General features: G+C 39.7%; 1 protein-coding gene across 1 annotated transcript; it reads left to right on the top strand.

Annotated features, from left to right (window-relative positions):
* The first annotated feature begins 374 nt into the window (after positions 1 to 374).
* On the top strand, positions 375 to 3,850 carry LOC111900236 (leucine-rich repeat receptor-like serine/threonine-protein kinase BAM1). Its single transcript, XM_023896109.3, has 2 exons — positions 375 to 3,123; positions 3,232 to 3,850. Exons 1-2 carry the CDS (start codon positions 504 to 506, stop codon positions 3,687 to 3,689), a joined length of 3,078 nt encoding a protein of 1,025 aa, XP_023751877.1. The 5' UTR covers positions 375 to 503; the 3' UTR covers positions 3,690 to 3,850.
* The last annotated feature ends 10,389 nt before the right edge of the window (positions 3,851 to 14,239 follow it).

A 14,239-nucleotide genomic window follows, 5' to 3' on the forward strand; every position in this document is an offset into this window, starting at 1 on the left:
TAAAATGAAAAAACAAAGATTATTAAAAATACGAAAAAATTAAAAAATAATATAAAAAAATTTCAAAAATACAAAAAATACAAAAAAAAAAAAAAAAATCTTATTTAGACCAAAAAACCAAAAAAAAAAAAAAAAAAAAGTCAAAGTTTTGTAATTTTTTTAACACACAGAGAAAAAAAAAAAAAAAAGGAAAACCTTGTTAAGAAAACCAAAATTTTGTCTATTTTTTAACATAAAAAATTTCTAGAATTTTTAAAACGTAATAAATATAGTAAATTTTGAAAAAGAACAAATTTTAAGCGACGATGAGTACACGTTAAAAAAGGAAAACCTTGTTTAGAGTAAAAAACTACGAGTACATAGCAACTTTGCTTTAATAATATGCACATTGTTCATCGATACTTGTACATTGCTTGTGCTGAGAATACTCTCCTAAGTTGCTTTTACCCACCATCATCTTTCTTCTTCCCCATTTCCTTCTTCAAGAAATAAGCTTTCGAGAAATGGAGAGTTGCAGAGAGCCCAAGATGGGTTTTTGTCTTCTCTTCCTGCTTTTACTCCACTTACAACTTCTCCCCGATTCCTCCGCCGTCGGATCGGCTCCGTTGCCGGAATATCGAGCCCTCCTCTCCTTGAAAACTGCCATCACCGACGACCCACAATCCACTCTCTCTTCATGGAAGATCTCTACTAGTCACTGCACTTGGTTTGGTGTTACTTGCGACTCCAATCGTCATGTCATCGCCTTAAACGTTTCTGGACTTAACCTCACCGGAACTCTTTCTTCCGACATCGGAAACCTTCGCAATCTCGTTAACTTCACCGTCGCTTCCAACAACATTGTTGGGCCTATCCCTCCGGAGCTTTCTTTGATTTCTGGGCTTCGTCTTCTAAACCTGTCTAACAACATCTTCAATGAAACCTTTCCCCGAGAACTTGCTAGCCTCAAGTTTCTCCAAGTGCTTGACCTTTACAACAACAACTTGACCGGAGATCTTCCTGTTGTTGTGTCGGAAATGACAAACCTTCGTCATCTCCACCTTGGCGGAAACTATTTTTCTGGGATTATTCCGGTGGAATACGGCCGATTTCCTACGCTCGAATACCTAGCGGTTTCCGGAAATGAACTCACTGGAGCTATCCCGCCGGAAATCGGAAACCTAACAAACCTCAAATATCTCTACATCGGCTACTTCAATAATTTCACCGGCGGTATTCCTCCGGAAATTGGTAACTTATCAAACCTCATTCGCTTCGACGCCGCCAACTGTGGCCTCACCGGAGAAGTTCCTTCTGAACTTGGTAAACTTCAAAACCTAGATACACTCTTTTTACAAGTAAATGGGCTCTATGGATCTCTACCGAAAGAGCTCGGAACTTTAAAAAGCTTGAAATCAATGGATCTTTCAAACAATATATTCACCGGAGAAATACCCGATTCCTTCCTCAACCTCCTCAACCTCACCTTACTAAACCTGTTTCGTAACAAACTCCACGGCTCAATACCAGACTTCATCGGTGAATTGCCGGAGCTAGAAGTCTTGCAGCTGTGGGAAAACAACTTCACCGGAAGCATTCCGCAAGGTCTTGGAAAGAACGGGAAGCTGCAAATACTTGATCTGTCTTCAAATAAATTAACCGGCGAACTTCCGCCTAATTTGTGCACCGGAAACAAGCTTCAAACCCTAATCACATTGGGAAACTTCTTGTTTGGGCCGATACCAGCGTCCCTTGGTGAATGCCAATCGTTAAATCGAATCAGAATGGGGGATAATTTTCTCAACGGTTCGATTCCGAAAGGGATGCTCAGTTTGCCTGAACTCTCGCAGGTTGAGCTTCAAAATAACCTCCTCACCGGTGAATTCCCGGCGACCAATTCTGTTTCAATCAGCCTCGGTCAGGTGAGTTTATCCAATAACCATCTCTCCGGTCCGTTACCTCCTACCATTAGTAACTTTTCCGGCGTTCAGAAACTTTTGCTCGATGGTAACCAATTTACAGGTCCTATTCCGTCTGAAATAGGGAAGCTACAACAACTATCAAAGATTGATTTCAGTGGCAACAGCTTCTCCGGCGAAATTGCACCGGAGATCAGCCAGTGTAAGCTGTTAACATACGTGGATCTTAGCCGGAACCAGCTTTCCGGTGAGATTCCTACTGAACTCACAGGAATGCACATTCTCAATTACTTGAATGTATCACGAAATCATTTGGTAGGCAACATTCCGACCTCAATAGCATCAATGCAGAGTCTAACATCTGTTGATTTCTCCTATAACAGTCTTTCCGGCATGGTTCCAGGCACCGGCCAGTTCAGCTACTTCAACTACACTTCATTTTTAGGAAACCCAGATCTCTGTGGACCATTTTTAGGACCTTGTAAAGATGGAGTCGCCAATGGGACCCATCAACCACATTCAAAAGGAACACTCTCACCTTCAACCAAGCTTTTTCTCGTTATCGGCCTGCTTCTCTGTTCAATAGTATTTGCAGTTGCAGCAATCATTAAAGCTCGATCTCTAAAGCGAGCCAGTGACGCACGATCATGGAAGCTCACAGCTTTCCAGCGACTAGACTTCACCTGCGATGATGTTCTCGATAGCTTAAAGGAAGACAACATCATCGGAAAAGGAGGAGCCGGAATCGTTTACAAAGGAGTGATGCCAAACAACGAGCTTGTCGCTGTGAAACGATTACCAGTCATGAGCCGTGGTTCAGCCCATGATCATGGTTTCAACGCCGAGATTCAAACCCTAGGGAGGATTAGACACCGATACATCGTAAGATTACTTGGATTCTGTTCAAATCACGAAACGAATCTCCTGGTTTACGAGTATATGCCAAACGGAAGCTTAGGAGAAATGCTTCACGGAAAAAGAGGCGGCCATTTGTATTGGGATACAAGATATAAAATCGCCATCGAATCTGCAAAAGGACTTTGTTATCTCCATCATGATTGTTCACCATTGATCCTCCATCGTGATGTTAAATCCAACAACATCCTTCTAGATTCCAATCTCGAAGCCCATGTTGCCGATTTTGGTCTTGCTAAATTCTTACAAGATTCTGGCACATCTGAATGCATGTCCGCCATTGCTGGTTCTTACGGGTATATTGCACCAGGTACAGAGAGATTCCTAATTCTTAACACGTGTCAGTTTTGGATTAGAATTGTGACATGTGTCTGTTTTGGATTAGAATATTGACACGTGTCTATTTTTTTTGTTGCAGAATATGCATACACATTAAAGGTTGATGAGAAAAGCGATGTATATAGCTATGGTGTAGTCCTATTGGAACTGGTCACCGGGAGAAAACCGGTTGGGGAATTTGGTGACGGCGTTGACATCGTTCAGTGGGTGAGAAAGATGACCGGAGGTAACAAAGAACGGGTTTCAAAGATTGTGGATCCGAGATTACCCAATGCCCCGACCCATGAAGTGATGCATGTGTTTTATGTGGCATTGCTTTGTGTTGAAGAACAAGCGGTGGAAAGGCCTACCATGAGAGAAGTTGTTCAGATCTTGACGGAGCTTCCAAAGGGAGGAGATGCGGTGGCAGCCACCACCGGTGGTGGTGGTGGCGACTCAATGGATTCACCTATTTTGGCGGCGGTTACAGTGGAATCACTCGAGAGTGGTGTTGACAACAGGGAACAAAACCAGCTTCGTGATCTTTTAAGCGTATGAAATAAGAATGTTGGGTTGGGGTTTTTGTGTTATTTGTTTAGTTTTTGAATGTGATTTGTATATGGTAGGATTGAGTTTATGGTAATTAAGCAGTGTTTTCATATGGTTGGATGTTTTTAAATGAAATGGAATATAAGATTCAGGCGAAAACGTTATTTAAATTCAAGATTCAGGCAACAAAATTGATTAATCATAGATGGGTTTAATGTAAATATGGTATTTTGATCAAGTCTGAAAGTATTTTGTTGCATCTTTTACGGTTAATCTATAAACCAATGTTTTGGAGCTGATGTGATTTCGTTTTAACTTCGATTTCATTGTTTCGATAGTGATATGATTCGTTTTGATTTATTATATTTCATGGAGTTGTGACTGAGTTTCCAAGCTTCTTATTATCCCATAATGCATGTTTCATTAGGTGCTATTAGAGACAAAAAGAGCGACAAAATAACAATAACAAGTCCAACTCAACCTTAGCTAATGTTGTGATCTTCTCATAGTCTTACAACCATTCCTGCGATGGTCTAACCCATCCTAGTGAATGCTACAAGACATCCCCCATCCTTACAACACCTCTACCACCGCCTAACAAAACCTAGTTACATAACCAAAATATATCACTGTCTATGCTTCGCGTCCTTCGACAAGATAACCTAGATTCTCAACATTTTATTCTCTGATTACAACATGCTAATGAACATTATTCCTTGCATAAGCCTCAACTCGTACCACCACCAAAACTAGCTATCCATTTGTTCTTGGTTATGAAATTCCAAGTTGACCCGCACTTGGAAATATTTCCATTAATCTGAAGCGATTCTCCCCCACATGGAATGAACTACGCTCTAACAACTTCATAACCATTCGAATTTCCTAGCCAGCCCAAAAAGTCACCCAGTTGGTTCTTGACACCCACACCTGTCATTATTAGGCATAAAAGAATCTGAATTTCTCAAACATATTCAAGAGCTCCACTATATGCCAAAAATCCATAGCGACAAAACCCCAAGATTTCCAACTTGTGGTCGCAATCCATATCAATGAACAACCCAACATTAACATCTTCAACCCAAAGCAATATCCCAATCTTAAATAACCAAATAAACCCTACAAATGCACAACTTATTGACAAAACTTTCTAAAAACTGAACAACGCTGCTCCGACACCCTAACTAGGAGTCAAAATACTCATTGTTCCACACTTGACGAAAGATCGATGCATCTATAGCACCGTCAACTGATACATCTCGAAAACCCTTGAGTGCTCTCAACTACTAAACAAGGCCCATACGAAAATGCATCAACCACACCCAGATGTTGCTTGACAGATCAATAACAACTTTTCCATTACTAGATATAACGGTCGGTTCAACAAGCTAACCAACCCTTCACAGAGTGGCTCAAGCGCCTAAAATGCCGGATTTAAAGATTAAAAATAAATACAATTTATTTAATAAACTTCGGAAATTCATATCTTCTTCATACGAACTCCGTTTTCGACGTTCTTTATATCCACGGAAAGGTGAGACTACGCTCTACAACTTTCGTTTACACTTCGTCGGCTAATTTTGAATTTATTTTTAATAGGCCGCGACAGAAAAACTTCGTTATAAATTCATAACTTCTTCGTTTGACGTCCGTTCTCGCCTAACTTTTTATTGCTACGATACCAACAATGAGATCTTCAATTCTCATTTAGATTGCTTCGGCTAAAAACCCCTCGATCTCAAATCGAGTAAAACAGGCTGCATACCGCTAAACCGAAACTTCGATAAATCATAACTTCCTCATACGAAGTCAGATTTGGGCGTTCTATATATATTCGGAAACCACGTTTCAACTACTACAACATAAATCAAAGATATTAAGTTTATTTTACACTTAAATTTTGACGCTTATTTTTATTCTTAATTAATCAAACCACATAATTAAGCAATTAAGCACAAAACACATAATACTCAAATAATACAATCTTATTATTTCAAAACGGGTTACAAAGGTTAACCTAGACTATTACATTGCTAAAAGTGGCAAGCCCGGAAACACCGGCGTTACAATTCTCTCCACCTTAGAATGATTCCGTCCCCGGAATCACACATCAACAAACAAATGCGGATAGCGACTCAACATGTGACTCTCCGTCTCCCAGGTGAGATTCGGCCCATTCGTGTGTTTCCATCGGACAAGCACTAATCCAACCATTTTGCGTCGCAACTTCTTAGTCTTTCGGTCAACAATTGCCTCTGGTTCTTCAATCAACCTTTTGTTCTCATCAATTCTCAATTCAGAAATTGGAATTATATCGGGAACTTCTCCCGTGAACTTCCTCAAATAACACACATGAAAAGTGTTGTGAATTCCATTCAGTTCTTCGGGTAATTCGAGCTTGTAAGCTTGGTTCCCAACCCTCTGAAGAACTTTAAATGGTCCAATAAACCTTGGACTCAACTTTCCCCTTTTACCAAATCTTATAAGTCCCTTCCACGGCGAGACTTTAAGCAAAACCGAATCTCCAACCTCAAAAGTCGTCGGTCTTCGCTTCTTGACAGCATAGCTCTTTTGACGATCCTGAGCCGCTAACATTCTTTCCCTAATTATTTTCAACTTTTCAGCAGTTTGATGAACCATCTCCGGTCCCATAAACTGTTTTTCCCTAACCTCAGGCCAACAAGACGGCGTACGACACTTCTGTCCATACAAAGCTTGATAAGGTGTCATCTTAATGCTCGAGTGAAAACTATTATTATAGAAAAATTCTACCAAAGGTAAATGTTCATCCCAATTACCTAGGAATTCCAAGGTACATGCTCTCAGCATATCTTCAAGCGTTTGTATCGTTCTTTCACTCTGACCATCAGTCTGCGGATGGTAAGCTGTGCTTAAACATAACTTGGTATCCATTTCCTCTTGTAGACTTTTCCAAAACCTTGAGGTGAAACGGCTATCACGATCCGATACAATCATTAACGGAACACCGTGAAGCCTCACAATTTCCTTCACGTAAGAATTTGCAAGCTTTTCCATAGACCATTTCTCCTTGGCTACTATGAAATGCGCACTCTTAGTGAATCGATCAACGACCACCCAAATCATGTCGTGACCATTCTTTGTTCTGGGCAATTTAGTGACAAAATCCATAGCAATGTCTTCCCACTTACCCATAGGCACATGCAATGGTTCTAAACTCCCATATAGTTTCTGATGTTGTGTCTTGACTCTCGCACAAGTCACACACTCGGCCACATACTTTGCAACATCAAGCTTCATCGTCGGCCACCAGTAGTAGGGTTTCAGGTCCCTATACATTTTAGTGCTACCTGGATGGATTGAGTACATGGTTTTGTGAGATTCTTCCATCAGAAGATCCCTAATTCCTCCTGACTTAGGTACCCAAATACGATCTTGGAATACCTTCAGTCCATGACCGTTAGTACCAAACACCAACGTTTTACCCAAACGTTCCTCCTTTCAGTCATTTTTCTTAGAAGCTTCCTCTTGAGCTTTCTTTATACTTTCCACAATGGTCGAGACAACTTCAATTCTCAACGCTCTTGGCCTCTTCCTTTCAAGATTGACTTTCCGACTGAGAGCATCAGCAACAACATTAGCTTTACCGGGGTGGTAAAGTATCTCGCAGTCGTAGTCTTTAAGTAATTCTAGCCAGCGTCGTTGCCCCATATTCAATTCCTTCTAATTAAAGAGATATTGGAGACTCTTATGATCAGTAAAAAGTTTGCACTTCGTGCCATAGAGGTAATGCCTCCATATTTTCAGAGCGAAAACTACCGCTGCCAACTCCAAATCATGAGTCGGGTAATTCTTTTCATGCTCTTTCAGCTGTCGAGACGCATATGCTATCACCTTTTCTCTTTGGGTCAAAACACAACCCAATCCAACACCAGACGCATCGCTATAAACAGCGAATTCTTCAACTCCATCGGGTAGAGAAAGTATCGGTGCCTCGCATAGCTTTTTCTTTAACTTCTCGAATGCTTCTTTATGCTTATCATTCCAAGCATAAGTAGCTCCTTTGTGGGTCAAAGCTATTAACGGAGTAGTGATCGAAGAAAAGCCTTGGATAAACCTGCGGTAATATCCGGCTAATCCTAAAAAGCTTCGAATCTCCGTGGGACTTTTCGGTTGTTCCCACTTCGTCACAGCTTCGATCTTCGCTGGATCAACCATTATCCCTTCTTGGTTGACCACGTGACCCAAGAATTGGACTTCACGAATCCAAAAATCACATTTGGAGAACTTTACATATAGCTTCTCCTTCTTCAAAACTTCTAACACTTCTCGCAAGTGTCTGCCATGCTCCTCCTGGCTTTTCGAGTAAATCAGAATGTCGTCTATGAACACTATCACGGATTTATCAAGGAAAGGATTACAAACCCTATTCATCAAATCCATGAACGCTGCCGGAGCATTGGTTAGTCCAAACGACATAACCAAGAACTCGTAGTGTCTATATCTAGTTCTGAATGCAGTCTTCTCGATATCTTGCTCTCTTACTTTTAGCTAATGATATCCTGACCTAAGATCGATCTTCGAGAAATAGCTCGAACCTTGCAATTGATCAAACAGGTCATCAATCCTTGGCAACGGATATATATTCTTTATTTTTGCCTTGTTCAGCTCTCTGTAATCGATGCACATTCTCATACTTCCATCTTTCTTCTTCACAAATAACACCGGAGCTCCCCAGGGTGATGAACTAGGTCTAATGAAACCTTTGTCCAATAACTCCTGAAGTTGCATCATCAGCTCCTTCATCTCCGTTAGTGCTAATCGATAAGGTGCTTTTGCTATTGGCGTGGTTCCTGGTAACAAGTCAATACGGAATTCCACTTGTCGATTAGGCGGTAATCTAGGTAGATCTTCGGGAAATACTTCCGGATACTCACACACCACTGGAATACTCTGCATCACCTTCTTTTCTTTCTTAGCATCAATCACGAATGCTAAATATGATGTACATCCCTTGGTCAAACACTTTCTGGCTTTCATTAGAGAAATGATTCCAGAATTCACTCGCAGTTTGTCCCCGTACACCATAAATGAATCTTTCCCAGGCGGGTTTACTTTAACTATCTTCTTCTTGCATAAAATTTCGGCATCATTGGCGCTAAGCCAGTCCATTCCCAAAACGATGTCGAAACCATTGATATCGATGGGCAATAATTCCTCGTGAAACTTATTCCCATTAAGGTCGATTAAGATGTCTTTCATATGATGGCTAACAAGTACAAACTTGCCACTAGCTACTTCGACTAATAAAGCATTATCTAGTCTATCAACAGGCAAAGCTAGCTTTCTACCAAACTCATGCGAAATAAAGGAGTAGTTGGCTCCAGAATCAAACAATATTTGAGCAGGTAATTCGTTTACGAGAAAGGTACCTGAAGCGACATCAGCTTCATCTTTCGCAGCCTCACGTGTCATCTGGAAGGCTCTCGCCTTCGGCTTTGGTGGAATGTTGGGCCTAGCTGCCTCCTTCTTCTTAGGACAGTCTTTCAAAATATGCCCCTCTTCATTACACCCAAAACACATCCTTTTGTTGTTCGGACATTCATTGGCAAAATGTCCGACCTTTCCACACTTGTAGCAGGTTACATCCTCACTACATTTCCCAAAGTGCTTTTTCTTACACTTATCGCACCACTTTGCTTCGCCTCCTTTTCCTCCAAACTTTTTCGAATAAGATTTCGAAAATTTTCCTTTCTTACCGGAACCAGATGTTCCCTCAATCTTTCTTTTCTCACCAACCTCAACCTTGTCGGTGGTTCTCCCCTTAATCATGTTCTCAACAGACTTGGCAGCCCAGATAGCTGCCTCTAGAGTATGTGCCTGATGTACTGGCACCTCGTACTCCCATGGGAGTCCCTTCGCATACCGATCCACCTTTGTCAGCTCATCTGGAACGATGCGCAAAGCAAACTCCATCTTATCGGTGAAGTTATTGGTGTATTCATCAACTGACATGCTGCCCTTCGTCAATGTCAAAAACTTATTCTCCAACTCCAACAGATTTTGAGCCGAGCAGAACTTGCGCTTGAACTGCACCAAGAACTCTGCCCATGACAATTGCTGTGGCTCATTAGGGCTTAAGGTCTTCCCTAGAGTGTTCCACCAACGAACGGCTCCACCTCGGAACTGACGCACGGCATAGATAGTCTGCAATTTACCTCTGCAGCCACAAGTCATGAAGGCTAGCTCCATTTCGGAGATCCAATCCATAACTCCAATCGGGTCCTCCTTTCCATTGAAGGTCGATGGTTTGCAAGTTAGAAAGTCCTTATACTTGCATCCCATTCCATCATTCCTTCCATCATGGTTATCTTGCCTAACTATCGGTGGGTTGGCTGGACCAACAGACCCACTGAAATTTCCACTTTCCGAGTGCCCTTCATTTAATTCAGGCTCTTCCACACGAATTGACAGTTCTTCACGATTCTGTTGAAGCAACCGTCTAGTTTCATCCATCTGACGATCCAACATCGCCTGAATCATCATTTGCACACCAGCCATGGTTATTGGCTCAGGTGCTGCTGCTACGACATGTATTTGTTCAATCACTGGTGGTTGATTCCTGTTTTCGTTAGCATTTCCAACTCCACTTCTTGTTCTCACCATTTTGATCTACACACTGAATAAGGTGAAATTAGATCCTTAATCATGATAGATATTCAAATCATCCTTATCACTCCGAAACGTTTACATGCTAGTTCTAATATCGTAGACGCACGCTTAGAATCCTACACACATAAGGTTTCTAGATCCGGTCGGCAACAGACCATAGATCCGAACAAATAATATCATATATGGCAACATATAACATTTAGCACATAAAGCATTTTAGGCAACTTTCCTAAAATAAACTAGTGCTCGTGTTTAAAACACAACAGACACACATCTCAAAATTCCACTTAGCATTCTAAGTTTATGTCTAGAAATCCTACAAATTCCTAGTTCGCTTAAACTAATGCTCTGATACCAACCGTGACATCCCCAAAATCTCGGCCATAAAAGACCGATTTTCATTTATGCTTTTAAAATATTTTCAGAGTAAATCCTTTTGATTTGAAAGAGTTGCGGAATTTGTTCCCAAAAACAAAACATGATAAAACAATGTTTACCGAAGCATTTCATAAAAGAAATGTATTTTCATTATAATCAAAACTCGGGGTGTCATGTTCCGATACAGACCAATAAGCATAAACGAATACATTACAAGTCATTCAACAAATATAAACATATGCAGACTTGTAAACAAAACAACTTGATGGTTCATCCATCTCATGCCCTTGCGCCACTTCCTGTAATACAATTAAACTGAGTGGGTCAGGCTTGGGAGCCTGGTGAGCATATAGGGTTTTCAACCCACAATAAATAATCATATTTAATTTTCACCAACCAACAATAACCCAATTACCCATTCTCGTTATTTTCACTTTAATGTCCCTAAGACAACTAACATAAGGGACCTAGTCTAAGAATATTTCATCGGGGCGACAACACATGCTTCGGGGGTACCTCAGCAATATAAGTCAAATAAGGCAACCATGAGGGGGATGGAGTGCAACGAATGAACACCCAAGTTTATTAACACCTACAGGTGGCGAACCTACTAATGTTTCCACAAGACTATCTAGAAAAGTATGTGGTCGTCATCTAAACTCCGCTAGATGACTAAATCAAACAACAACGAGGCCTCTCATCTGTTTATTACACACCAACTATCTACCCATGTTCTACCCAACATATTAGTAGATAAAAATATACATTTTTATACATAGTTAAAAACCAGTATAGCATGCTTTAATCAACATATAATTCACATAACAGATGATGCACACACACACACATAACACATATCTCATAGAGAATAAATCATATCTATGAGTTAGAAGAAAGTGAATACACATTCACACACACAACCACAAAATTATACACATAATACGTATTCCGTATAAAATACTTCATAATTATGCGTTAGAAGAAAGTAACTACACACTCACTTGATCAGAAGATGATCGGACAGCACTACGACTTGCAGAAGTAGTAATCCTCCGCAGATCTGGAAGATCTCTTCAAAGATCGAACTTCTCGCGGGCAGAGCTTCGGCTCGGGAACCGCACTTCTCGGGATCTTCGGGATCTCGGGACTTGCCTCGGGGCTCGGGAACAATACCGGGGCTTCGGGATATTTCTGGCATGCAAAACGATGCAAAACGGGAGAGAGAAGAGAGGAAATTGGCAAATGGGTCGGCTGCCCTCGCATCCTATTTATAGGAGGCTGGAGCCTCGGAGTACGCGGGGCGTACTGGTCTCCGAAATCATCACTGCATGCGTCATCCGAAGTGTCGACACTCTTCGGAGTACGCGGGGCGTACCTCGGATCGGACTGCTGACTCGCCTTCGGATAATGCCGGATTTAAAGATTAAAAATAAATACAATTTATTTAATAAACTTCGTAAATTCATATCTTCTTCATACGAACTCCGTTTTCGACGTTCTTTATATCCACGGAAAGGTGAGACTACGCTCTACAACTTTCGTTTAGACTTCGTCGGCTAATTTTGAATTTATTTTTATTATTTATTTTTAATAGGCCGCGACAGAAAAACTTCGTTATAAATTCATAACTTCTTCGTTTGACGTCCGTTCTCGCCTAACTTTTTATCGCTACGATACCAACAATGAGATCTTCAATTCTCATTTAGATTGCTTCGGCTAAAAACCCCTCGATCTCAAATCGAGTAAAACAGGCTGCATACCGCTAAGCCGAAACTTCGATAAATCATAACTTCCTCATACGAAGTCAGATTTGGGCGTTCTATATATATTCGGAAACCTCGTTTCAACTACTACAACATAAATCAAAGATATTAAGTTTATTTTACACTTAAATTTTGACGCTTATTTTTATTCTTAATTAATCAAACCACATAATTAAGCAATTAAGCACAAAACACATAATACTCAAATAATACAATCTTATTATTTCAAAACGGGTTACAAAGGTTAACCTAGACTATTACATTGCTAAAAGTGGCAAGCCCGGAAACACAGGCGTTACACATTACATATATATGAAGTGGTCCCATAATTATCTAACAATCTCCAACTGGACCACAAATATATAAATGTACATATAACCGTATAAGCACTTTAATGAATGCTATCATAATATTGGTACCCTTAAACAATCTCGTCCACTAATCATAATAGTATAGGATCAAAGCGGTCTTCGTACGTAACTAAACCTATCAATGGTCACATATACTTATATAACTAACGACATAGATTAAAAATGAAGTGTGGTTTTCAAATCTAAATAGACTTCCAATGAGTTCTTTTTTTAATTTGAAGTGAGATCAAACTTCAAATAAGTGCAACTAATAATGGAGTTAACCGAATTCTTAATTCTGTACAGAAAAACATATTCTTAAACAAGACATAACGCACCATAAAACTCCCACTAAAACCAAATATCACACCAACATGTGTAGTATGCTCATGAAAGACCTAGGGAGGTAATCCCTTTATGAGCGGATCCGCTTTCATGGAGTTTGTTCATATGTGCTATATATATATTTCCATTTTGCACTATTGTGTTAATAGAAGGAAATTGATGTCAATATGCTTTGACTTAATAGAACTTCTGTTATTGGAATATAACATTGCTGATTTATTATCACAACTTTAATGGTCTTTCAATACCAATCATGTGTAGCCTTGTGACAAATTTTTGCAACCATATTCCATGCTATAAATTATGATGCTATTATGGAAGATGCTACCGAAGTCTATTCCATGAAGTGGCTCATCATGCTAAAATGTAAAAGTATCCCGATATGGTTCGATAACCATTTTGGTATCTAATAAAATCATATTTTTAATAAAAATGATCTCCAAAACATCTGATTTCGTATAGTTAAGCATATAGCCTTTTGTTATATATAGAGATCTCAAAATTCATTTGGCTAATTTCTTATGATCCAAACTTGGGTTGCATAGATATTGACCCAAAACTAGAAAGATAAATTTACTTCCACTTAATATGTGATACACAATATCATTTACTGTATTTACCCCAAAACCAAAAGAGATAATAAATTGATGGAAATTGTGGTACCACGCATAGGATATCCAAAGTTGAGGTTGTTGAGTTTGTGTATTCAAAATAGGAGATTGAAAAACATTGTCGATCACTGATTCATAATTTGCATACTATCAAAAGAAATAATACGAATCAATTAAGATTGGTTCCTCCTTAAGGACAATGTTTTAACCTTGTTTCTCCCCCAAACTCAACATCCTCAAAGAATGTTGCTCTATCCAAAATGAATGGTCAATATCCACACAATTGAGAACTAACATAATGTCCTTATTGCATTCCTTAAAGTTAATCTCATTGAGTACGAATCATAAATGTGATTAATGTTAACAGGTATAATACCATAATTCAAATTTTTGTTTTGAGAATATAGGTAAATCTACTTTTATGCTCATTAATCCATAAACCGCAATCAATAATTTCAATTTAT

The sequence above is a fragment of the Lactuca sativa genome, chromosome 2, assembly GCF_002870075.4.
Source record: "Lactuca sativa cultivar Salinas chromosome 2, Lsat_Salinas_v11, whole genome shotgun sequence".
In the NCBI taxonomy this organism is placed as follows: Eukaryota; Viridiplantae; Streptophyta; class Magnoliopsida; order Asterales; family Asteraceae; genus Lactuca; species Lactuca sativa.